General features: G+C 44.6%; 1 protein-coding gene across 1 annotated transcript in view; it reads right to left on the reverse strand.

Annotated features, from left to right (window-relative positions):
* Positions 1 to 26,733, reverse strand: part of Nup210l (nucleoporin 210 like) — an 83,190-nt gene that overhangs the window by 42,119 nt on the left and 14,338 nt on the right. The window contains exons 6-15 of the mRNA XM_040752346.1: positions 24,309 to 24,441; positions 22,040 to 22,198; positions 17,824 to 17,892; positions 14,045 to 14,151; positions 11,824 to 11,964; positions 10,152 to 10,289; positions 9,311 to 9,466; positions 7,455 to 7,653; positions 4,611 to 4,756; positions 1,260 to 1,481 (exon numbers count right to left, since the gene is read on the reverse strand). Of these exons, the coding sequence (XP_040608280.1) occupies positions 1,260 to 1,481; positions 4,611 to 4,756; positions 7,455 to 7,653; positions 9,311 to 9,466; positions 10,152 to 10,289; positions 11,824 to 11,964; positions 14,045 to 14,151; positions 17,824 to 17,892; positions 22,040 to 22,198; positions 24,309 to 24,441 (1,470 nt within the window). The remainder of the gene's footprint in view (positions 1 to 1,259; positions 1,482 to 4,610; positions 4,757 to 7,454; positions 7,654 to 9,310; positions 9,467 to 10,151; positions 10,290 to 11,823; positions 11,965 to 14,044; positions 14,152 to 17,823; positions 17,893 to 22,039; positions 22,199 to 24,308; positions 24,442 to 26,733) is intronic.

The following is a 26,733-nucleotide window of genomic DNA, read 5'->3' on the forward strand; positions in this document are numbered from 1 at the left end:
AAAAGTAAAAGAACCATTGGGCCAGCAACATGACTCAGCTGGTGGAGGTGCTTGCTGCCAAGCCTGAAAACGTGAGTTCAAGTCCCAGGGCCCACAAGGTAAAAGGACAGAAGAGACTCTTGGAAGTCATTCTCCGGGCTCATGTGTGCCCCCACAAAGGAATTTAAAAAGAAAATTAACCAAGCTACTTCAGTCTTTTCTACAAATCTTGTGCTGTTTGTGTGTCTTAGTTTAATTTCTTTATTTTCCTATTTAAAATTTATTTTAGATCTATTTACTTCATGTATATTGAGTATTCAGCTTGCATGGATGTACGCATACCAAGTGCATGTCTGGTCCTGAGGAGAGCAGATGAGTGCACGGGCTCTCTTCAGGCTTCTGAGGGCATTACATGTACATGATGCTCAAGAAGGCTCACACACATGCACATACATCCTAAGACAAAAACTATGTATGAAAATACAAAGCTAACATAAAGAGCGGCAGCAGGGCTGACAAGATGCTTCGGTGGGTAAAGGTACTTGGGGCCGAGCTTGACAACCTGAGCGTGATCCCTGGTACCCACATGGCGGAAGGAAAAAACTTCAAGTTGTTCTCTGACTTCAGACTCGCAGTAGGTCAGGCGCATGTCCATGCACACACACAAATAAATAAACAATAAATAAATATAATAAAAAAGGTGCTGAGGTCGTAGTGGGTTCAGGAAGCTTGTGAGACCCACAAGAAGGGTGTAACAGCCTGGTTTGGTGGCACACACTTTCAATCACAGAACTAGGGAGCAGTGACAGGTAGGTCTCTGTCAGTCGGGCCAGCCTGCTCTACATAGCAAGTTCCAGGATAGCCAGGGCTGCTCCAAGACATTGTCTCAGAAAACCAAACCAAACAAAATACAAATAAGTAAGTATCCAAAAGTTAAAAACAAGAAACCTGGGGACAGGGGCTGGGCAGATGGCTCAATGGTTAAGAGCATGGTGCACATACACACAGACATGAAGGCTAATACAAGCACACACAAAACGAATTAAAAAAATCATTAAACTCTAAGTTTGCAGCATCATACTAACGTCAGAAAAAGGCTGTTGAAAGTTAGGCAGTGGTGGCACAGACCTTTAATCCCAGCACTAGGGATGCAGGGGCCGTTGGATTTCTGAGTTGGAGGCCAACCTGGTCTATAGGACAGACAGGGCTACACAGAGAAACCCTGTCTCAAGAACCAAACAAACAAGGAAAGGAAGAAAGAAGCAGACTATTTTTCTTACTTGTTCCCCTAAATCCAGGCACAGGACTCGGTAGACATACTGGTTCTGTTTCCTCTTAGCTGGCAGCCTGGCCTCTGTTACACTAATGCCCTCTGGCTTCTCCATGCTCAGCTCCAAAAAAAATCGGGAAGGCTCCAAGATCCATGGGTGAGGGCCCCCTTCAAATACCATTTCCTTCACAGACTGCCATGTCACCAAAGCAACTTCCACAGGGTTCAGAGCCTGAAGCAAATCCACCAATGTAGTTAGGGAATTGTTTTATTATTTACCTGTTTAGACAGAGTCTGGTTTCTTACACTCTTCCATATGATCCTTGTGCCTCCACCTCTCCAGTGCCTGCATTAAATCTGTCTGTCTGTCTGTCTATCTATCTGTCTATTCCCCTTTCCCTTTCTCCTCAAAGTTCTCCTAGTGTCCCCCTTGCTCTCTTTCAAATTCTCGACCTCTTTTTCTCTGATTGCTATTACCCACACCTTTTTTTCAATAATATTTTTTGAGATAGGGTCCCTTCTTTATTATACTTTTTTTTAAATGTGTATTGGTGTTTTTCTTACATGTATCTCTGTGTGAGTGCATGGGGTCCCCCAGAACTGGGATAACACAGTTGCGGGTTGTCATTTGGGTGCTGGGAATTGAACCTGGGTCCTGTGGAAGAGCAGCCAGTGCTCTTACCCACTGAGCCATCTCTCCAACCCCTGCAATTTTTTTTTGTTTGTTTGTTTTTCGAGACAAGGTTTCTCTGTGTAACAGCCCTAGTTATTCTGGAACCAGCTCTGTAGACCAGGCTGGCCTCAAACTCTCAGAGATCCACCTCCTCTGCCTCCGGAGTGTTGGGATTAAAGGCATGTGCCACCCGGCCCAGCACCTGTAATTTTTGTTTTGAGATTATACTCTTTCAGTTTTATTTGTATTATTTATTCATTTTGAAACAGGTTCTCATGATGTATCCTTGGTTGTCCTGGAGCTGGCTCTGTAGACCATGCTGGCCTCGAAATTGAAATCCACCTACCTCTGCCTCCCTAGTGCTGGGATTAAATGTATGCACCACCATGTCTAGATGAGATTATAAAACAATTACATCATTTTCTCCCTTCCTTCTCCTCCTTCCAACCCCTCTCATGTACCCTCTGCCTTGTTCTCTCTCAAACTCATGGCTTCTTTCTCACTATTGTTTTGTGTGTGTGTGTGTGTATAAATATATATATTCCTAAGTATGTAAGTACAACCTGTTCAGTCTGTATAATGTATGTTCTCAGGGCTGACCACTTGGCATTGGATAACTGTGCTGGATAGTTTATGTCAACCTGACATAAACTAAAGTCATTTGAGAGGAAAGAATCTCAATTAAGAAAATAAGGCTGGCCGGGCGTTGGTGGCGCACGCCTTTAATCCCAGCACTCGGGAGGCAGAGGCAGGCGGATCTCTGTGAGTTCGAGACCAGCCTGGACTACCAAGCGAGTTCCAGGACAGCCTCCAAAGCCACAGAGAAACCCTGTCTCGGGAAAAAAAAAAAAAAGAAAATAAGGCTGTAAGGCAGACAGTCAGACAGTGGTGGTGCACACCTTTAATTCCAGCACTCGGGAGGCAGAGGCCTGTAGACCTCTGTGAGTTCGAGGCTAGACTGGTCTACAGAGCGAGTTCCAGGACAGCTAGGGCTATTACACAGAGAAACCTTGTCTCGAAAACCTAAAAAACAAAACAAACAAACAAACAACCCCCCCCAAAAACAGCTAAGGCTGTAAGGCATTTTCTTATTTAATGATTGATGGGGGAGGCCTCAGTTCATTGTGGGTGCTGCATCCCCGACCTGGTCCTGAGGTCTGCACAAGCCACGACCATGGCGTCTCGTCACAGCAACAGAGACCCTAACTAAGGCGATAACCAGTTTCTGCGCTCTTCCGTGGAGAAGACTGTTTCTCCTGCTCTCAGCATTCCCTAGTTGCCTGTAGTTCTTTGTGTGGGTTGAGGCCCTGTGAGCTTTTCCTTCCTCCACCTTAACATACATTCTGCTGTCATCCTCATTTAGGTCATGTGTGGGCAGTTCTAAGGTGCCACATGATGCTGGGAACAGAACCCAGGTCCTCTGCAAGAGCAACAGTTGCTCTTACCCACTGAGCCATGTCTAGCCCCTTGATTTTATTTATTTATGTTTTTTTGAGACAGGGTTTCTCTTTGTAACAGCCCTGGCTGTCCTGGAACTCTATGTAGACCAGGTTGGCCTCAAATTCATAGAGATCCACCTGCCTCTGCCTCCCCAGTGCTGGGAGTAAAGGCGTGCGCCACCACCTCCCAGTCTTAATTTTTGATGGAATTAAGCAAGTAGGCAGACTCTCCCTGCATTTATCTGAACCACTTGTCATAATATTTAATATTTAATGGAGTAATTTATGGCCCCAAATAATAGCTGCCGATCTGAAAATATATAAATACATGGGGTAAATATGGCTGGCTCATCTTCTGTAAGACAGGAGGTTTCTGGAAGATACCTTTTTTCAAATGGGACTATACTAATAGTCTGTGTGACTGGTGCTTACAGAGATATATGTAAAAATTCATTTATTACCTTAAAATCAATGTCTTATGTAGTTAATTTCCCACAGCTTATGCATCATTATTAAAGAAGAAAGTTAAGTACCTAAAATTTGCTAATGCAAGATAAAGACATTGCTAATGTCAGGTGGGGGGTATGGTTCAGTTGGAGGGTGGGGTTATTTGTTTATTGGTTGGTTGGTTGGTTGGAAGCTTGCATGCATGAGGCTCCATGTTCCATCCCACAGAGCAGGAACTGTGTGACTGAGCACTATTGTAATCCCATGCTTGTGATGTAGAAACAGGAGGCCCAGAAGCTCAAGACCATCTTGGATACAGGTCTAACTGAAGGCCAGCCTGGGCTACATGAGACTGTCTTGAAAAAGAGAGAGAGGAAGAGAGAGGAAGGGAAGGAGGGAGGGAGGGAGAAGAAAGAGCTGTTCCTGAATGAAGGGAAGCATGGAGGATAAACTCCCAGGCCACTGAGGTCTGATGAGAGCTTAGATCTAAACTGAGACAACAGTGAGAAAAGAGGTCACAAATCCTCATCGCTGATTTATTTATCTAAATAAAAACAATCTTATTTTACATACCTATCCCAGTTCCCTCTCCCTCCCATGCCTCCCACCAACCTCCCCACCCACCCCCTATCCACTCCCCAGAGAGGGTGAGGCCTCCCATGGGGGATCGTCAAAGTCTGTCATATCATTAGGGGCAGGGCCTAGGTCCTCCCTGGTGTGTCTAGGCTGAGAGAGCATCCCCTCACCGCTGACTCTTAGTAGAGAGAACAGATGGCAAGCGGCCTAGCAGGGGACAGCTCACCTTTAGAGGCTCATAAGCAGCAAATGTGGCACTGCTCCCAACGTGCGCTTCATGCCCGGTCACACTGACTGTCACCACAGTATGGCCTGGAGATGTGGCTGCGATATGCACACTAGAACAGTGTGTTGGTCCTGGCTTTTTAACACCTTTCAATCAAAAGACATGATTTCAAACAGGCATGGTGACACAGGCCTGCACTCTCAGCACTTGGGATGTGACTCTAGAAGATTCCAGAGTTCAAAGCCAGCCTCAGCTACAAAGCGATTTTAAGCCAAGCCTGAGCTAAAGGAAACCCTGTCCCAACAACAAATACTCACCCCAAAGCTTTCCACACTCTGTAGAGTAATAAGCAGGCTGTTTTTTAAAGAAATTAGGATACAGGAACAGAATAATTTTAACATATTAGAAGTATAACCTGAGCCTCCAAAACAATACAGAGAAACACTCTCGTAAAAACAAAAACAAACAAACAAAAAAGAAGTATAACCTGGAGGTGGAGAAATGTCATGTCTCAGTGGTTAAGAGTGCTGACTGCTCTTTCAGAGGACCCAAGTTCAGTTCCCAGCACCCACATGGTAGCTCACAACCATTTTACTACAGCTCCAGAGGATTCAACACTGTTGGCTTCTTCAGGCACCAGCACTCATGTACACACACACACATGTTGACATATACATATAACAAAAAAATAATTAAAAATAGATGTGTGTGGGTGCGATGGCACATTTAATCTCATCACTTTGGTGGTTCAAGGTCAACCTGGTCTACATAGTGAGTTGTAGTTCAGCTTGGGACACACTACCTTCACACACATATTTCTATCAAGCTGGCGTACACTTCCTTCTGTAGCTCAGCACTGAACCGCTCCTCTATCCTGTACAAAGCCCTGAGTTCAACTGCCAGCAAGGCCAAAAGCAAACAATAAAGTCTCTCCTCTGGTGATGGGCATTTATCATGTAGGACACAGTTGGTTCTACATGCAGTTTGAACACAAGCTTGGGCAAAAGACCCGGACACTAAGGGATGTGTAATACAGAAAGAGAGAGAAACAGAATATATAAAATGCATATGGATCATTTAAAATATTAACAGAAAGCTAGAAATAGTGAGAGGTATAGGAGACAGAGATGGGTTGTAGCTAGGGAAAAGAAGCAGTGTTTGTTTAGAGACAGGATCTTGCTCCCTAGCCCAGAGACCCACAGGGACTGAGGGAAAAGGATTTGGACTCTATTCTGTGGGCAAAAAAAAAAAAAAAAAACCTTTTGAGGTGTCTTTTTTGTTTGTTTGTTTTGGCAAAAAAATGTTGCTAAACTGAGTTTGAGCCAGGCCGTGGTGGTGTCCACCTTTGATCCCAGCACTCAGGAGGAAGAGGTAGGCAGATGTCTGAGTTCAAGACCAGCCTAGTCTGCAGAGTGGGTTCCAGGGTAGCCAGAACTGTTACACAAAGAAACCCTGTCTTGAAAAACAACAACAAAATAATAATTATTATAGTAATAATAATAATCTGGGTCTGATGGCTTACATCTATAATTCCAGCACATTGGAAACTGAGGCAAGTTAATGGCCAGCTGGGGCTACATAGTGTGCTCTGTCCCAGCCTTGAATACAGAATGAAACTCTTTCCCAAAAACCAAACGAGGGCTGGAACAACGGCTCAGTGGTCTGGAGCACTGGTTTCCCTTCCAGAGGACCCAGGTTCCATTCCCAGCAACCATGAGGCACATTGCAACCATCCATAACTAATTCCAGGGGATCTGATGCCCTCTTCTGGCCTCCACAGGCACTGCACACATGTGGTACACAAAGATGTGTGTGGCAGAACACCCCCACACACAAAATGATAAAATCTAATTTAAAAACCAGGGGCTTGTCAGATGGCTCATCCGGTAGAGGCACCTGCTGCCAAGCCCAACAACTTGCATTCAATCTTCAGGACCTGCTTGGTGGAAAGAATTGTCCTCTGAACTCCACACACAAACAAGCAAATAGTTACAAATGCAAGCAAGCAAAAATATCACTGAAGTTCAGCTTCTCAAAGATCCATCTGGTAGCCATGATTATCAGGATAAGAAGTTAGAATGGTATTATCTTTCCCTACATGAGAGAATCAGACTGGGAAGTTAGTGCTGAGGACAGAGGAAGCAGAGAGGTGACAGATGCTACATGTTGAGAAGTGGGGCATGAGAGGAGTCCAAGCTGATGTCACTCCTCCTACAGATACCTAAGAGCTAAATGAACTGAGATGGGAAAGTACTCACAACAGAGCCTGGCAACCCCAATGCTAAGACATGTCCCATGCTACTACTGTATTATATTAACAAAAATCAGTGCTCATGATCAAATATGAACTTCAACAGCAAGAAGGATGCATGCTGGCCTTTATAAATAAAGTATTCATGTCCTCCTTTTCACTAGAAAAGCATACTGCCCAGGCTGAGTGTATGGCTGAGTTGGAAGGGTGTTTACAGAGCATGCTCAGTCCCCAGCACAAGTGTAAAGCAGCAGGATCAAAAAACCAAGGTCATCCTTGGTTACATAGCAAGTTTAAAGCCAGTCTGGGCAACATGAGGCTCTCTATTCCTCTTTAAAGAAATATGATAGGCAGGGGATACAGTGCAGTGGACAGCACAGGTCTAGCACATCCAAGGCCCTAGGATCAGTCCTCACTCCTGAATACAAGAAGACGTGCGAGCGTGCGTATGTGTATGCATGCGTGTGAGTGTGTGTGCGTGTTCATGTGTGAAGAAAGAGAGAGGGGGAGGACCATTGTATGAATTAAATCGCAGTGGTGATTGGTCCCATAATTCAAGAATGAAGGAGAAAGTAAGTAGAGCTTAGTCTTGCCTTCTTTAACAAGAGTGAAGACTCCTTGCTTATCCGAGTTGAGATCCAGGGGTAAGTGAGAGCAGTCGTTGAATGTGATGGCCTCTTTGGTCTCTGTATTTACATGATACATTGCAATGGGGACCTCAATGATCTGGCCAATTTCCGTATCAGCTTGAAATGGTAACAGTTCCATTTTGTTCAGCTCCATGACATATATCTTGAGAAAAGCAATTACCCTTTAGGAAAGTCTTAGAAGAGATATTTAAACACAAGCACAGCTGTGTGCTGCATCAATATACATATGTAAGACATACATAAATATGCACATTTTGGTGTGGTTGCACATGCCTGACTAGCCCTTAGGAAGCATAAGAAAGGCAGCAGAGCCAGCCATAAGTAGCATTTCTACATGGTTTCTGCTTCAGCTCCTGCTGGAGCGCCTGCCCTGAACTCCCACCCTGATGGACTATGACTTGGAAGTGTAAGCCATATTAACCTTTTCCTCCCCAAACTGCTTTTGGTCATGGTGTTTATCACAGCAACAAAAAGTAACCCAGGACACCAGGTGAAGGTGGACGGAGAAGACTGACCTCACAAAGTTGTTCTCTAACTCCCGTGTGCCTACACTCACACGTCATGTACACACACAACAGGGATGTTTAACAAGATTATGGAGCCGGTGAGCCGGCCATGCAACACAAGCCTGAATGCAATTCCTGGGACTCCTGTACAAATGGCGGAGAGAAGTGATTCCACAAAGTTGTATTCTGACTTCTCTCCTCACACACTTTATATGCATGCACAGTAATAAATATGAAAAGAGTACATGTATAAAATAATTTTTAAATGGCTAGGACTGGGAACATGGGCTCAATTGGTAAAGAACTTGCCTCATAAATGTGGGGACCTGGGTTTAGATCCCCAAACTTCACAGAAAAGCCAGGCACAGTGCTGGGGATTGAAAGCAGGGTCTTGCGAAGGATAGGTAGGTGTTCTCTGCCACTGTGTTACATCCCCAGCCCAAGACCCCCCCCTTCTACAAATGAGAAAGCAAACACAGATGTGAGACAGGGTTTCTCTGTGTAGTTTTGGAGCCTGTCCTGGAACTCGCTCTGTAGACCAGTCTGGCCTCAAACTCACAGAGATCCATCTGCCTCTGCCACCCGAGTGCTGGGACTAAAGGTGTGAGCCACCATTGCCACCATCACCTAGCTAAATATATGGCTCTTAAGTCAAGCAGGAATCAATCCATATTTAAGGAATGTGTACTTCCAGGTTGAATTTTGTAACATTTTATTTTAATTTAGTTCTATTTATTGAGAGACGCTTTCATGTGGTTGAAGACGGTGCTGGGCTTCTGACTGTCCAGGCTACCCCTCTTAAGTGCTGGATTACAAGCATGGCCTCCATGCCCAGTTCCATGGCTGCTAAGACTGAACCTGGGTTTTCCACACAACTATCACTTTGCCAGCTGAGCCACTGTCCTCGGTCCTTGAGTAAAATATTTAAATAGTCAAGTTGGATTAGATGTGATTTCAAACATGTCCTGAACTTAAATTTAGAAATTGTAGCTTGGCAGTGGTGGTGCACACCTTTAATCCTGACACTTGGGAGGCAGAGGCAGATGGATCTTTGTGAGTTCTAGGCCAGCCTGGTCTACAAAAGAGTTTCAGGACAGCAAGGACTACACAGAGAAACCCTGTCTCAAAATAAAAAAGAAAGAAAGAACCCAAAACAAACTCCATGGATACCAGGCACAAAAGCGATACAGACATGCATGGAGGCAAAACACTCACACATATTTATTTACAAAAATTAAAAATAAATTTTGACAGCAGTGTCCCAGAGATAATCAGTTTGTAAGAGACACTTACCTTAATTTCTCCATATCGAATAGGATTTTGTACGTCCCGTGCCAAAATGGTACTGTTTCCTCTCACCTGACCTGCGGCTACCACTCCTTTGGTGGTGACCATGGCCACTGTTTCATTAGAAGAGGTCCAGGTAAAGTTGCCACTACCTCCCTCTACCTGTGAAAAACCACAGCCTATGTTGAACTCTTCTGGGAGGAAAGGAGAATCTAAGAGCGAATGTAAAATTTGAAAATAGTAAAATTGGCCGGGCGTTGGTGGAGCGAGCCTTTAATCCCAGCACTCGGGAGGCAGAGGCAGGCGGATCTCTGTGAGTTCGAGACCAGCCTGGACTACCAAGCGAGTTTCAGGACAGCCTCCAAAGCCACAGAGAAACCCTGTCTCGAAAAACCAAAAAAAAAAAAAAAAAAAAAAGAAAAGAAAATAGTAAAATTATGTAATAAATTTTTCTGCACAAGTAACTGTCTAGCCACAGAAGGCCATAGGGGCACCAGGGCATCAGGGAATACGACAAAGCGCTGTAATATGACAGATGGCAAAGACTTGGTGGCTAGCAAACACTGAGCTCCTATGGAGTTGTGGGGGAGGTAAAAGATCAGTTTGGGGCCAGGGACGCGGCTCAGAGGGTAGAGTGAAGCGCTTGGTTTGAGTCCCACACTGCATAGGCCTGCCCCGACACTGCAAGAGGTAACCCCACGCTCAAGAGCCTACAGGCAGGAGAATGGGAGGTTGCACAGTAAGTTCAAGACCGGCCTGAGCTACACGTCCAAGCCTTTTCAATATAGCAGCCCACTAGAGAAACGTGTTTATTTCTGTGGGAATTCTATTATTGAGGATGCCGTACCTGAACTTTGTAACGATTTAATACTCCCAGAGGATGATGGGGAAATGCCAGAAAGCTGGGTTTCAGCTGAATGGGAAAATAGATTTTTACTTCTTGTTGGTGATTGATTTCAGACATTTCAGGCTGAGCGCTGCTGCTCTGTAGGAACAAGGGAGGAAAGATCAAAAAAGACTTCTTGATACTCATCTATCTACTATCTATCTATGTACTATCTATCTATCTATCTATCTATCTATCTATCTATCTATCTATCTATCTATGTTTTTCAAGACAGGGTTTCTCTGTGTAGCCCTGACTGTCCTAGAGCTCACTCTGTAGACCAGGCTGGCCTCAAACTCACAGAGATCCACCTGCCTCTGCCTCCTTAGTGCTGGGATTAAAGCACCACTATGACCTGCTTCTGAGACATTTTCACTGCCATTGAATACATGAGCAAAATGGTATGTTCATGAATTATTTAACCACCTTCTACCCCTAAAAGAAAAAGAGCTCAGGGTGGTGGCACAGGTCTGTAGCCCTGGCACTTAGATGATTAACACAGAGGATCATGAGTTCAAGGCCAGCTGAGGTTACCAGTCAGCTTATCTTTAAGGGGGGAGAAAAGGCCAGAAAAATAGAAGGAACCATGCAGAGCTGATGTAGAGCAACAGGGAGAGGAAAGGGCTTATTTCATTTCCCAGCTCACGGTCTATCATGTAGTGACATCAGGGCAGGCTCTCAAAGCAGGAACCCAGAGGCAGAAACTGAAGCTGAACCCCCAGGCGTTGCCACTCATGGCCTTGCTCTCCATGGTTTGCTCAGCTTGCTTTCTTAGACAACCCAGGGCGGCACCACCCACAGACTTGTCAATCAATCCAATGTGTGTTTGCACATACAAATAACACATAAAGCTTTCAACAAAGACTCAGTCCTTGCCACTATGTGCCAGCGCCGGTGGCCACAGTCACACCTCTACACAGAAGCCCCATTTCTCGTATGGAAGTCATCCAAAGCAAACAAATCTGTAAAGACACTGCTATGCGTTTCTGGGAGTAAACAAGCAAACAGGCTGTAGCGCTGGAAGCAGCGTGGGTGCTGGCGGAGGGCTGTGAGCTCAGCGCTCAGGAGTCTCAGGCAGGAGGGTGTTGAGTTTAAGGCTAGCCTGGGGGCATGAACAGACTCTGAGTCAGGAAAAACAACAAAAAACCTGGAAATAAGGGAAAAGTTCAATGTCAGGGGCAGGGATAAATGAATCAGCATGTTAGCCATTTGGAATGTTAAAGTAGGAAAATCTATCATGTGAGGCTGGAAGACTGGCTCAGCGGTTGAGAGTTTGTACTGCTCTTGCAGGGAACCCAAGCTGGATTCCTTGTACCCCCGGCAGAAGACTCACAACTGCCTGTAGTTCCCACTCTGGGGATCCAATGCTTTCTTCTGGCCTCGGAAATCACCTGCATACAGGTGCCCCCCCCACAACACAATTTTAAAAATAATAAATCCTTTCCTTCAAGTTCCTTACATGTACTTGATGACACAGAGAAACACATGTATGGAGAAGCTTCTTAAAGGAACTGTATGTTATGTGCAGGGCAAGGGCAGCCTGTAGAGGCATGCAATCCCGTGTGGAGTGGCAGAGGAAGATGGCATGTCACAGCCAGGGCGCCTAGGAAACACAAGGTGTTGAGACACCTACCTCCTGAAGGCTGGAAGTCAGGGTTGCATTTATCAACACAACGCCGTCTCTCAGGGCTTTTACCACATGGTAAGAACCGTTTGAAGTACTTAGCTGCTCTTCAAAGTATTCCATCAGAAACTGGAATGTGATCTCAAGATTCTGAAATCAGTCCAATGGCAACACAAATCTCAAGATGCATTTTCCCCCTAAAACCATTTTAATGCTAAACCATAGATAAGACTGTGGCTATATGCATTAAGGGATGAAGATGTAAGAACAGGACTTAGGGTGTATGCTGGAGACATGGCTCAGTGATTAAGAGCAATTGTTGCTCTTGTAGAAGATGCAATTCAGTTCTCAGTATCCACAGGGCAGCTCACAACCACCTATGAGTCTAACTGCAAGGGATCCCACACATCTGGTCTCTGAGGGCACCTGCACTCACAAACATAATTAAAAGCAAACAGGAGCTGGGCCATGGCAGCACACACGTTAGTCCTAGAGACAGAGATGGGGGATCTATCAGTTTGAAGCTGGCCTGGTCTACAGAGTAAGTTCCAGGACAGCCAGAGCTACAGAGAAACCTGTTTAAAGTTAAACAAACAAATTGGAGCCAGAGAGACCTCTGCTCTTCCTGAGGACCCCAGAATCAGTTTCCAACACCCATGGGACAGCTCACAACCACATAACTCTAGTTCCAGAGGATCCCACCTCCTCTTCTGGTTCATATTAGGAATACAAAAGACCCAGGATAGCCAAAACAACCCTGTACAATAAAGGAACTTCTGGAGGCATCACCATCCCTGACTTCAAGTTTTACTATAGAGCTATAGTCCTGAAAACAGCTTTGTATTGGCACAAAAACAGACAGGTAGACCAATGGAATCGAATTGAAGACCCTGATATTAATCCACATACCTATGAACACCTGATTTTTGATAAAGAAGCTAAAATTACACAATGGAAAAAAATAAATCATCTTCAACAAATGGTGCTGGCATAACTAACTGCATTGCTGTCTTGTAGAAGACTACAGCTAGATCCATATCAGGAATACATACATGCAGGAAAACCACTTATACACATATAATCAAAAATATTTTAATCTTTTAAGCTAATTAATTTATTCATTATTTTGTTTTTTGAGACAGGGTTTCTCTGTATACACCTGACTGTCCTGGAACTGTTTTTGTAAACCAGGCTGACCTCAAACACAGAGATCTGTCTGCCACTGCCTCCTGGGTGCTGGGATTACAGGAGTATACCACCACACTGAGCTATTGATTCAAAAAATTGATTCAAAAAAGAAGAAAGAGCAAAACTTTTGCTTTCCTTCATGGAAAGTCTAAGTTGGAAAAGGTGTGATTTTAAAATGATACTCAGTTTTTAGAAAGATTCATCTATATCAGCAACAGAAACAGTTGACACATAATTTTTGGACAGCCCATGCTATTCCATTAATGGATACTTCCTAATTCTGAACCCTGACAGTCCTGGGCAGGAGTACATTTCCCAGCTGGTGTCCACATGCCACTCCCACCACCACAGAACTTTGGTGAGCCCCTCTGTGTCAGACGGGGGTGTGCAAAGAGGCTTGTCGACTCCTCCTGTAATTCTGATCATTTTATGACTTCCAGTTTAGCATTCCCCAAGGACAGCACTAATTAATGGTACTAATAATCAAAACGAATAACTTGTATTTACAGAGGTAAAGATCAACAGCAAGGAAGAAAGAAGGTTTCCTGTCACACAGATGGCCCACTCCAGGAGTGTCCACAAAGGACCTAGGAAAATAAGAGAGACAGCTGTGGTGCAGCTCAGTTAACACAATGCTTATCTTGCACACTTTTGTGTTTGTTTGTTTTTGTTTTTCAAGACAGAAGTTTCTCTGTGTAGCTTTGGAGGCTGTCCAGGAACTAGCTCTTGTAGACCAGCCTGCCCTCGAACTCTCAGAGATCCACCTGCATCTGCCTCCCGAGTGCTGGGATTAAAGGTGTGCTTCACAATGCCTGGTCTAACTTGCACACTTGAGGCCCTGGGTTTCATCCCTAGAACCACATAAACCTGGATGGACATAAGGCCCACACTGTGATCCCAACACTCTCCCGAGTGGATGCAGGAAGATCAGGAGTTCAAAGCCGTGGTCTTCTGCACAGCTAGCTAAAAGCCCAGCGTGGGCTCCCTGAGATCCTGTCTCTAACAGTGAGAAAAAATAGCACAAAACAAAGGTGAGACTCACATCTGAAATATGGACCCTCGTGCTGCTTTTATCAAACACTTCGACTGTGATGATGTAGACCTGGCCCACCTCAAGACTCCATCGGCTGCCAGGGTGAATGGTGAAACCTGCACACAAAGCAAGAAACGTAAGACCTGGAAGAGGCTTACCTCACCCTGCCATGAGCTAACAACTGCAAACTCAAAAAGCTACTTGAAAGGGTCACTTGCTGATGGATGGAGACGACTCTCAAATCAGATTTCTCCATCAAATTGTGTGGTAATTTAGGATTCCAAAATGCTTGTTTTAATTTAATTTATATTAAGTGAAAGAAACACTGGCATATATGTAGACAAGAACAAAGTATGTTTGGCTCACTCCCAGCGTGCCGATTGGACTTGTTGCTCCATATTGCCTAAAGTCATTAGCAGTTTTTCTTGAATAATTTCTCTTTTTTCAAAGATTGTATTACATAGATTATGGTATTGTTTCATAACCTAGGTTTGTTTTTGTTTGTCTGCAGATTTTGAGACAAGGTCTCGCTGACTCCTGTTTGAGCATCGTTGATTGTTTTAAACCTATTTTTAAAATGTATTCTTTCAGGCCAGGTGTGGTGGTTTGAAGAGGAGTGGCCCCCATAGGCTCATATATTTGAATGCTTGCTCATTGCAGGGTGTCCTACTTGATAGGGGTTAGGAGGTGTGGCCTCATTGCAGTAGGTATGGCCTTGGTGGAGGTAGTGTGTCACTTGGGGGTGGTCTTTGGGGTTTCAAATGCTAGAGACAGCCCAGTGTCTCTCTCTTCCTGCTGCCTATGGATCTGGATATGGAACTCTGAGCTCCTTCTCCTACACCATGTCGGCCTGCATGATACCATGCTCCCCCCCCATGCTGACAATGGACTAAACTGCTGAACTGTAAGCAAGTCTCAGTTAAATGCTTTCCTTTATAACAGTTGCTGTGGTCGTGGTGTCTCTTCATGACAATAGAACACTGACTAAGACACCAGGAGTGATGGCACGCATGTTGAATGCCAGCACTCAGGAGGCAGAGGCAAGTGGATCTCTGAGAGCTGAATGCCTGAAGACCAGTTCCACCAGCCAGGACCACACAGCGAGACCCTGTCTCAAAACAGTAACAACAAGCCCCAGTGTTCTCCCAGCTTTATCTATGCATACTTAAATATACTATACTTTTATTGTAGGCCCATCATCCTCTCTACCCACCTCATCTTCCTCCCCAAAGCTTTTCTTCCAAATACTCCTCTTACTTTCATGGTGTGTGTGTGTGTGTGTGTGTGTGTGTGTGTGTGTGTGTGTGTGTGTTGTATAGGCTGGAGAGATGTCTCAGAGGTTAAGAACACTGGCTACTCTTCCAAGGTCCTGAATTTAATTCCCATCACCCAAATAGTGGCTCACAACCATCTATAGTGGGATCTGGAGCCTTCTTCTTGCATAAAGTCAATAGAGCACTCATATACATAAAATAAATAAATAAATAAATGTTAAAAAAATAAAAGAATGCTTACTGCTCTTACAAAGGACCTGAGTTGAATTTCTAGCACCCATGTTAAAGCCTATATTCACCTTTAACCAGCTCCAGGGTTCCAACACCCTCTTAAGGCCTCCAAAGGCACTAGGCACACACATGGTGCATAAACACGGAAATGCATATACTACAAAGTAAAATAAATCTTTTTTTTCTTTTTTTGGTTTTTCGAGACAGGGTTTCTCTGTATTGTTTTGGAGGCTGTCGGTCCAGCCCAGCCTCGAACTCACAGAGATCCACCTGCCTCTGCCTCCCGAGTGCTGGGATTAAAGGCGTGCGCCACCACCGCCCGGCAAATAAATCTTTTTAAGAGTTTAAAAAAAAATAATTAAGGTTGCTTGCATGGTCATGGGCATAGGGCTCCTCATCTGAGCAAGAACAGTCTAGCGGGACTACAGCACCGAGGGATGTGACCAGAACCATTAGCTAGCTATGGCTCCTCTGAGAGCCCTCCTGATGTGGGAAGTCCTGTGATTATGTCAATAAAGCACTGTTAGGCCAATAGGAAACCAAGATAGGTGGGACTAGGAGTCCAGGAGAACTCTGGGAAGGAGAAACACAGAGAGTCAAGATGTAACGCCATGGGGGTAGGAAGCCCGGAACTATTCTCTGGTAAGAGAAATACTTAGATTAGCAGTTATGGGATAAATACTTAAGTCAGAGCTAGCCAGTAAGAAACAAGCAAGGCCAACAGCTTCATAATTAATATAGCCTCCTGTGTGTTTATTTGGGACTGATGCGGCTCTGGAACCAGGCTGGCAGGAAGGCTTCTCTCAAGGAAAAAGCTTCTCGTTACACCCTCCCCTAATGGAACACTGATGAAGCCCGGCATTTGGGGGTTTAGAATTCACAATGTGGTCTAAGCTGGCCTCAAATTGGCAATTATCCTGCCTCAGTCTCCCAAGTACTAGGATTATAGTGTGTGCCACCAAGTCCAATTCCACAATTTTCAGGTGTTTCATTTTTTTGTTGTTGTTTGTTTTTTTGAGACAAGGTTTCTCTGTGTAGTCCTGGCCATCCTGGAACTCACTCTGTAGGCCAGGCTGGCCTTGAACTCAGAGATCCACCTGCTTCTGCCTCCCAAGTGTTGGGATTAAAAGGATGCAACACCACTGCCTGGATATGTGTCACTGTAATAAAGAACATTCGATCAAGTCACATCATGTAGCCAGACAGTGGTGGTGCACACCTTTAATTCCAGCACTTAGGAGGCAGAAGCAGGCAGATCTCTGTGAGTTTGATGCCAGCCTGGTCTACAGAGTCAGAGTGAGTTCCAGGACAACCAAAGCTGTTACATAGAGAAACCCTGTCTTGAAAAAAAAAAGACACATTATGTGTCTTGTTACTCTCCTTTTTTTTTTTTTTTTTTTTTTGGTTTTTCAAGACAGGGTTTCTCTGTATTGTTTTGGAGGCACTCTTGGAACTCACTCCGTAGACCAGGTTGGCCTCGAACTCACAGAGATCCTCCTGCCTCTGCCTCCCAAGTGCTGGGATTAAAGGCGAGCGCCACCAACGCCTGGCCTACTTTCCTATCTTTGTGATAAACACCATGACCTCGTGTAGTGGTTTGAATGAGATGTCTCCTCAATAAGTTCCAAGCATTTCTTGGTCCCAAGGGTGGCTGTTTGGGAAGGACTACTAGGTGTGTAGCCTCACTTGGAGGAAGTGTGTCGCTGTAGGCGGCTTAAGGTTTTGAAAGCCTCCACCTTCTCCAGGTGGCTCTGTTTCCTGTTTGTGGGTACGGATGTGAGTGCTCAGCGGGTGCTCAGGTGCACACCTGCCAGGTGCCTGCTCCCGGCCTTGACAATGCCTGATTTCTCTCCCTCTGGGAATTAAGCCCCGTAAACCCTTCCTCCTGTGAGCTGCCTCAGTCATGGTTCTTACCGCAACAGCACAGAAGTAATACATCAAAGGCAGCCATGATGCTGCTCGATTTTAATGCCTGAACACAGGAGGCCGAGGCAGGAGGATCACTGTGAGTTCAAGGCCAGCCTGCTCTACAGAGCGAGTTCCAGAACAGACAGGCCTGCACAGAGAGATCTTGTCTTGAAAAACAAAACTAAAATGAAAGAAAGGAAGAAAGAAAACAATTCAAAGTCAGGTTGAATTCAGTCTTAAGATGAAGCCTGAGACTGTGGCAGTCCTTTTATGCTTTAGTGAATTTGCTTATGTTTAATGCATTTGTTTAAATTATTCGAATCATTTATCTAAAATTATTTGAATAATTATCTGAAAGCCATTATCTAAAATTACCTAAATATCCAGGCTCTACGACATATATGGTGGAGTTTGGGAGTCCCGACACACAGCGCATATGGACATCTTCATTTTTGCTTAAGGAAGTTATCTGAGCCAGGGTTGGGTAAAAAAGAAAGATGAACCACTGAAGAAAAGAAAAATAATAGCCGGGCGGTGGTGGCGCACGCCTTTAATCCCAGCACTCGGGAGGCAGAGGCAGGCGGATCTCTGTGAGTTCGAGGCCAGCCTGGTCTACAAAGTGAGTTCCAGGACAGCATCCAAAGCCACAGCGAAACCCTGTCTCGAAAAACCAAAAAAAAAAAAAAAAGAAAAAAGAAAAATAATCAGTGTACAAACAAAACCCCACACACACAATTTCCTTTGGAAAGTCAAAACTTAAATCTGCACACTTCCGAGAGAAGCCTGAGGAAGGCCCAACAAGATGGCTCTATCAGTGACAGCAGCTGCTGCCAAGCCCGAAGACCTAAGTTTGATCCCCAGGACTCGCATGGTAGCAGGAGAAAACTGACTCCCACAGTTGTCACCTGACTCCCCACACACATACACATATACACACACAAAGAAATGGAATAAAAATGCAGGGGCTACAGAGATGTTCAGCACTGGCTGCTCTTCCAGAGGACCTGGGTTCAGGTCCTGGTACCCACACTGAACATACACACAGGGCACAGATGCATACAAAACATCCATACACAAAGAAATAAATTTGAGGAAGAAGAAATGGAAAGAAGGTCATGTTCTTTGGTTTTAAAATTCATTTAGCTGGCTGAACAATGGTGGTGCATGTCTTTAATCCCAGCACTTGGGAGGCAGAGGCAGGTGGATCTCTGAGTTAGAGGCCAGCCTGGTCTACAGAGTGAGTTCCAGGACAACCTCCAAAGCCACAGAGAAACACTGTTTCAAAAAACAAAAAAATTCATTTAGCTATCGGACTATTTCTTCAAATAAATTCTCACAGAGGAGCCTGTTATGGAAGGAAACATGGTACCATTCTGGAGGAAAACAGAAACATTTGCCTGAAAATATGAACAGTGGTTGGGGTGGAAAACAGGGCAAGACTTGCCGCCCAGCAGCAAAACTAGAGCTTTGTAGCTTCTAAATCACTATAATGTGCAGCAAATATTAAAACAAAGGTGTTTATTTCTTTGTCATCAAAATATGTCTAGTAGCTACAGAGATGGCTCTGGAGGTTAGAGCCCTTGTTGCTCTTGCGTGGGAGCTGGGTTTGACCATCTGTAACTCCAGTTCTAGGGGATCCAATGCCCCTTTCTGGCCTCCTCAGGCATCAGACACACACTTGGTATTTACATATATGTAGGTAAAACATTCATCCACATAATAAAACAAAATAAGTACATCTAAAAAAAATTAAATACTAGCTTACTTGGATATGCCACTAGTTAAATACAATTGCTTTCTGGAGGAAACGCAGATTTGTCCCAATGTTGGCTGTCCATGATCTAATCAGGAGTACAATTCCTCTCAAAGATAAACTACTCCTAAATCTCTGTTGTGAGTGCTTGCCCAGAATGCTCTATGCCTGGTTCTGTGCCCACTATTGCACAAGGCACAAGGTGGAGGCAGGGGGTCAGGAGCTCAAGATCTGCAGAGCAGGTCTGAAGAAAGCCTAGGATACAGGAGGCCCAGTCAAAACAAAAGGAAACTAACAGATAAATAAATAAACACAAAATCAATAAAATGAAAAAAAAAGAAAAAAAAAGAAAAAAATCAATAAAATGGTAAGCAAAAGCTATAAAGGGTTGGTGCAGCTCAGCTGTCTGGTGCTCACATAGTGACCCTGGGTTGTATCCTCAGCACTGAGGAGAGAGAGAGTCTGTCTTTTAGGTATATTTAAGTCAGTTTAGTGAGACAGGCCTGTAATGCCAGCATTCAGGGGGTGGAGGTAGGAAGATCTTAAACTCTTAGCCAGCCTGGGCTACTCAGTGAGTTCTAGGCCAGCTTAGGCTGCACAGCAAGACACTGTTTCAAAAGACTACTAAGCAAACAAAAATCAAAAAGGAAATTTCTCATGCACCCACCCACAAATATGTATATTATCTATGTATACACACAAGTGTATATCTGATTGGCATGCTAATTGGTAATTATTTTTACCTGTTCACTGTAACAAATCTAAAGACTGTATAAACAACTGTCCAGACTTGGCTGATTCTGATATGTACTTGAATATAATAGTCATAAAATATAAGCATTAAGCCGGGCATTGGTAGTGCATGCCTTTAATCCCAGTACTTGGGAGGCAGAGGCAGGCAGATCTCTGTGAGTTCGAGGTCAGCCTGGTCTACAGAGTGAGTTCCAGGACAACCTCCAAAGCCATAGAGAAACCCTGTCTCAAAAAATCAAATATATATATACATATTAAAGTGAAATTCAGAAATATAACTTTCCTTGCATTTTACAGGTAAAGAAACATCAAACTGGCATCTGCACGAAGTCCTTCCTGCTGCCAAATAACCTATAGAGACGTCTAACTCACACTGCACTGGTCTCTACTTATTTCCTGTTAGCAAACTTGCTACTCTCTGTTCCCCTACTGCTCTGACTTCCTCCTTTTTTTTTTTTTTTTGGTTTTTCGAGACAGGGTTTCTCTGTAGCTTTGGAGGCTGTCCTGGAACTCGCTTGGTAGTCCAGGCTGGTCTCGAACTTACAGAGATCCGCCTGCCTCTGCCTCTCGAGTACTGGGATTAAAGGCGTGCGCCACCAATGCTCGGCTCACTTTTTTTTTTTTTTTTGACTTCCTCCTTTTTAACTCACAGTCATTTGCAAGTTTCTCTTAAGTTTTCTTGGGCTGTGGATATAGATCACCCGTTGGACGGCTTGCCCAGCTAGATGAAACTCAGGGATCCATTCCCAGCACCATATAAACCAGGAGGGGTGGAACACACCTGCAGCCACAGCACCTGGGAGATGAGAAGGATCAAAAGCTTCTAGTTATGGTCTGCTACATCATGAGTTTGAGGCCGCCTTGGCTACATGAGACCTGTCTCTTTGTGTCTTTTTGTAATTTCTACCTGTTTTCTTTTCTTTTTTCAAAACTGAGATATTTACTGACAATATGACCCGGACTTCCTACTACTACAATCTTTTAGATTTCTTTTATTTTTTTTTTTAGTATTTTTGTTTTATGTGTATGGCTGTCTGTATGTATAGTATGTCTATGCACTGTGTGCAAGCAATGCCTGAGGAGGCCAGAAGAGATAGTCAGATCCCCTGAAACTGAAGTTACAGCCACCATGTGGATACAGGAGTCGAACCTGGGCCCTCTGGAAAAACAGTCAGTGCTCTTAACCACTGAGCCATCCCTCTAGTTCCAGGTTTATTTATTTATTTACTTGGCGGTCTTTCTGTATAGCAGCACAGGCTGGCTAAAGGAACACCAGTCTTGCTGCCTTGGCTTCAAAGATGCCAGGATTACAGCACCACACCCAGCTCAGTCTTTCAGGCCTTTCTGGATTAATCAGGAACTTGGCATACAAAAAAAATTGATATAATTCTGCTAGGGAATCAGGGACACACCTGCCACTCAGGGTGCCCAGTGAGCAAGCATTCAGAGACTTCTTCTGTAGGTATGACACCCTAGACACCTTAAAATGACCAAGAACTGGGTGTGGTGACAAATGAATATAATCTTAATAATAGAAAGTAAAACCATCTTTCAAAAAAGAAAATTGTCTGTGTATGTGTGTGACAGAGAGAGATGGAGGGAGAGAGTATATGAGTATATGCACAGGTAGGTACCCTCAGAGACTAGAAGAGGGCAGGTGCTCTGGAGCTGGAGTTATAGGTGGTTGTGAGTCACCTGACATGGGTGCTGAGCTCATCAGGTCCTCTGGGAGAGCAGCAAGTACTGTGAATGCTTAGCCATTTCTCCAGCCTTATAGCGACTATTTAATGTTATTTATTTATTTATTTATTTATTTGATTGCATAGGTGTTTTGCCTGCATGCATGTCTGTGTGAAGGTGTTGGATCCCCTGGAACTGGAGTCACAGACAGTTGTGAGCTGCCACACGAGTGCTGGAATCGAACCCGGCAAGATTGAAAAGGCAGCAAGAGCTCTTAATGGCTGATCCATCTCTCCAGCACCGCCCCCCAGCATAATCACTCTTAGTAAGGTATTTTACCAAGAACCATGCCTAGCATGCTCAGAGAAGTTTAGGCTGGCCACTAAGACTTGAAGCAAAGGATACTTTTGTGGACAAAGACGAGGTTGGTTTGGCCCAGTTGGAGTGCAGTCACTGTGGCGGTTTTCTCATCCAGTAGAGCCACTTTCCCAGAAGGAAGCTCATTATCTGTACATCTGTGGTCTTGCAATTCCAAGGTGTAATGTTCCAGGGGAAATGTCACCTCTGTGAGACATGACAGACAGGCACATGCAACAATTCAGGACGGTGGTATCCAGTGGGAGGAAGACGGCACTGGACCTTAAAGCAACACTAGGACCTGCTTCTAATGCCTCTTCCATGGTGAATCTGCACAGCCAGTGGAGGAAGGGATGCTGTGACCTAACTATACACTTGGAAACTAGTGGGCCACCGAGTGTGCTGCTGCACCCCTGTAATCCCAGCACCTAGAAGGCAGAATATCGGGAGTTCAAGGCCAGTCTCAGTTACCTGGGGGAGTTTGAGGTCAGTGTGAGTTTAGCTGAGATACTGCCTCAAACAATAGCAACAGCTGGGAATGGAGATGCACACCTTTTATCCAACTACACAAGAGGCAGAGGCAGGCAGATCTCTGTGAGTTCAGGACCAGCCTGGTCTATAGAGTGAGTTCTAGGACAGCCAGACCTGTATAAAAAGAGACTGTACCTTAAACAAACAAACAAACAAACAATGCAACATTAGGGCTGAAGAAATGGCTCAGGGGTTAAAGCGTGCACTGCTCTTCCAGAGGATGAGGGTTTAGTGCACAGCACCCACATCAGGTGGTGCACAACCACCATAACTCCAGCTCCAGGGGATCTGCTGCCCTCTTCAGGACTCTGTGTACACCTGCACTCACATGGACACATAACCACATACACACACACACACACACACACACACACACACACACACACAGGTACACATAACTAAGATTAAAATAAATCTTTGTAAAAATAGCAACAGCAGGGCTGCAGAGATGGCTTAGAGGTTAAGAGCACTGACTGCTCTTCCAGAGGTCCTGAGTACGATTCCCAGCAACCACTTGATGGCTCACAACCATCTATAATGAGATCTGGTGCCCTCTTCTGGCTTGGAGGCAAAATGTTGTATACACAATAAGTAAATAAATAAATCTTTAAAAAAATAGCAACAGCAAAACAAACTAACCTGGTGAACTGGGAAGATCACCACTAAGCATGGAGTCCACATAACTATTAATTCAATGGACTGAGCTTATAGAGAAACAACTCTTGTAGAACACCACAAAGGCCATTCAAGCTCCTCTGATAACTCTTTTCACTTACCCCCATCAGCTGGTGGTTCTGGGCTGTTAACAGTGGATGCAAAGCTAAGTTGTGGTGATGTATTGATTATGATCTAATAAAGCAACTGGAGATCAAAATGCAAAGCTAGCCACAGCAATAGAGTCAGGCAGGGGTGATTCATACCTTTAATCCCGGCAGCCACACTAGCTAGCCATAGAGGCCAGATGGTGACAGTGAACACCCCTAATCCTAGGATTCAGGAGACAGAGGCAGATGGATCTCTGTTAGTTCAAGGGCCACACTGGGCTACACAACATTGATCCAGTCTAAAAGAGAAACAGCTCACACCAAGTGGTCACAGCACTTGGGATCACAAGCCTTTAATCCCAGCGCTAGGGAGATGGAGACAGCAGTGATATGACTGGGTGGAGAAAGGAATACACATCGGGAGGAGACAGGAACTCGGGAGGGCAGTCTGAGGCTTGGTGGAGAGCAGTGCAGTGTGCATTTGCCTCTGATGACTCATGGAGAGCATTCAGTTTGAGGATTCCTAGAGAGAGGATCCGCCCCTTCAGTCTGAGGGTTCCATAGAAGTAAAAGGTCTCCCTAGAGGCTGGCTGCTCTGCTTCTTTGATCTCTCAGCTTTCACCCCCTAATATCTGACTCCAGGTTTTTTTGTTTTTTGGGTTTTTTGTTTGTTTGTTTTCTCTGTATTGTTTTGAAGGCTGTCCTGGAACTCACTCTATAGACTAGGCTGTCCTCAAACTCACAAAGATCTGCCTGCTGGGATTAAAGGCATGTGCCACCAACGCCCAGCAACTCCAGGTTTTTTTATAAAGACAAATTAGGATTGTGCTTCCCTGTGTCATTAATTAAGATAAATATGTCAATAAGATCTCCAAAACACGCAGACTTCAGGCACTTAGAAGTATTTTATCACAAAATCTGAAACACAAAGAAGTGGTTTTTGTTGTGGCTTGTATACGGCCCCTTTCAGTACCACCAGCAGGGGAGAGGAGTGAGTCCTAGGAAAAGCTAAGCAGCCTTACCTGTCATTCTTCCCTGAACCATTTTTGCAACCTGGTATTTAATATAGGCTCCTACTAAGAGATATGTATCGTGGGATGGTATAAGAAATATGTTCTCCAGAACAAGCAGGCGGATCAAGGCTGCCGACACTTTCTAAAAGAGGAAGGAAAAAGATTTCCATAGGCAAAAGTCTTCAAAACTCCCACCCTTGTTCAAAGCTTTACTTTCAATAAGCTAAAAATTAGTTTTCACATTTGTATGTTGTTATGTGTGTGGAAATGTGGCTGTCACAGGGCATGTATGGAGGTCAGAGGCGGAAACTAATTCTCTCCTGCCACGTGGGTCCTCAGGGTCAAACACAGGCCAAGTGTCCTTTCCCACTGAGAAATCTCATCAGCCCTTTTTCTATAGTTTAAAATACATATATAAAGAGCAAAAAAATTATTTCCTAATAGTCACAAATCATTTCAGTGGCCATGAAACCATCTAACTGAGATGCAGTGTTAATCACGAGACCTCCAACTGCCACTTTCTGTCTTCAGTTCTTCCTCCCTCCCCCTCCCTCCCTCTCCCCCTCTCCCCCTCTACTCCTCCCTCCCTCTCTCTCTCCTCGCCCCTGTCCCTCCGGTCTCTCCCAGCTGACAGGCTCTGTTGTACGGGTAAGAGCAAAAGGGTGGCAGGTACAAAAGCAAATGCAACATTCCCACCCCCTTTCTTTCTTAAAGAGTTTAAGATTTACTTCAGCCAAGCAGTGGTGCACACACTTGCAGTCCTAGCACTCAAGGGGCAGAGGCAGGTGGATCTCTGAGTTCAAGGCCAGCCTGGTCTACAGAAAGAGCTCCAGGATAGCCAGGGCTTCACAGAGAAACCCTGTCTGAGGCGAGGTGTATATGAATGTATGTATGTGTGTGTGTGTGTGTGTGTGTGTGTTTTTGTGTGTGTGTGTTTGTGTGTGTTTTTTTGTGTGTGTATGTATGTTTTTGTGTGTTTGCATGTTTGTGTGAGTGTGTGTGTATGTATGTTTGTGTGTGTGTGTGTGTGCGCATGCGCGTGTTAATTTTTCTTAAAGTGCATGGGTATTTTACCTGTGTATATGTCTGTGAACCATGTGTGCCTGGTACCTTTGAAGGACAGAAGAGGATGTTGGATCACCTGAGAACGAGAGTGCAGACAGTGTGAGCTGCCATGTGGTTGCTGGGAATTGAACCTGGGTCCTTTGGAAGAGCAGCCGGTGCTTTTTAACTGCTGAGTCATGTCTCCAGCCCCCATTCTTATTAGAACTAACCCTGCATCAGTTTATTGGGATGTCCAGTAGGATGACCACACAGTTGTTCTTTGACCATGTAAGTTAAATTATTATCAATTCAAATGTATCAAATATATTCCTCAATGCATTTATGTCAGCTATAATTTATAAATACATTACAACATGAAGCTGGGAATGATGCTACAAGTCTGTAATTCCACCATTTAAGAGGCTGAGACAGAAGGATCAGAAATTTAAGACCAGGGGCTGAAGAGATGGCTCGGAGGTTAAAGAATACTGACTGCTCTACCAAAGGTCCTATCTCAAAAAACAAAACAAAAACAAAAACAAACAAACAAACAAAAAAAACAAGAATGAAGTATAAGCCTGGTGTGGTGGTGTACACTTTAATCCCACACTCAGGAGGCAGAGGCAGGCAGATCTCTGTGAGTTTGAGGCCAGCCTCGTCTACAGAGTGAGTTCCAGGACAGCTGAGGCTACACAGAGAAACCCTGGTGGGGATGGGGAGTAAAATGTTTAAACAGAGATTTAACGGAAAATGAAGTTAAAGGTAAGGCACTAATAAGTGCCAGCAAACCAAAAGCAGGTGAGACAGGCCAAGACTAGGTTCTTGAAAGATGCAGCACCCCGAGGTGGCGCAAGCCCTACTCACAGTTCCCCATTTTCACTTCACCAAAAAAGTGATTTAGGCAAGACAGAGCATCTAGGTTTCCTTTGTGTTTTTTGTTTTGGATGGGTTCTCACTATGTAGCCCAGACTTCAAAGTCACTATGTGTTTGACCATCTGGATTTCTAAGATGGACCCAAGGTTAACCATCATCGGAAGAGTTAGCCAGGTCAGTGAAGGGCTGCTGTATAAGCAAGAGGACCTAAATTTGACCCCCAGCATCTACATAAAAGCCAGGTACAGTGGCATCCTCCTGTAATTGCAGCACTGGGGAGATGGAGACAGCAGAGTCCCTGGAACTCATCAGCTAGACTCAATGCTAATCAGGAGAGCCCCAGGTTCAGTGAGTGACCCTGTCTAAAAACGTAAGGTGGAGTGCTGTCTTACTGTCTCCCTCTCACCCCCACTTGCCATGAGTAAGCAGCTTTTTCCTGTTGTGGAATATTAGCTTAAGATGTGTTACATTTGTTTATGCTGTAGAATATCTGTTTAATGATTTTCTACATTATAA

Source organism: Mesocricetus auratus, unplaced genomic scaffold, assembly GCF_017639785.1.
Source record: "Mesocricetus auratus isolate SY011 unplaced genomic scaffold, BCM_Maur_2.0 Super-Scaffold_100009, whole genome shotgun sequence".
Lineage (NCBI taxonomy): Eukaryota > Metazoa > Chordata > Mammalia > Rodentia > Cricetidae > Mesocricetus > Mesocricetus auratus.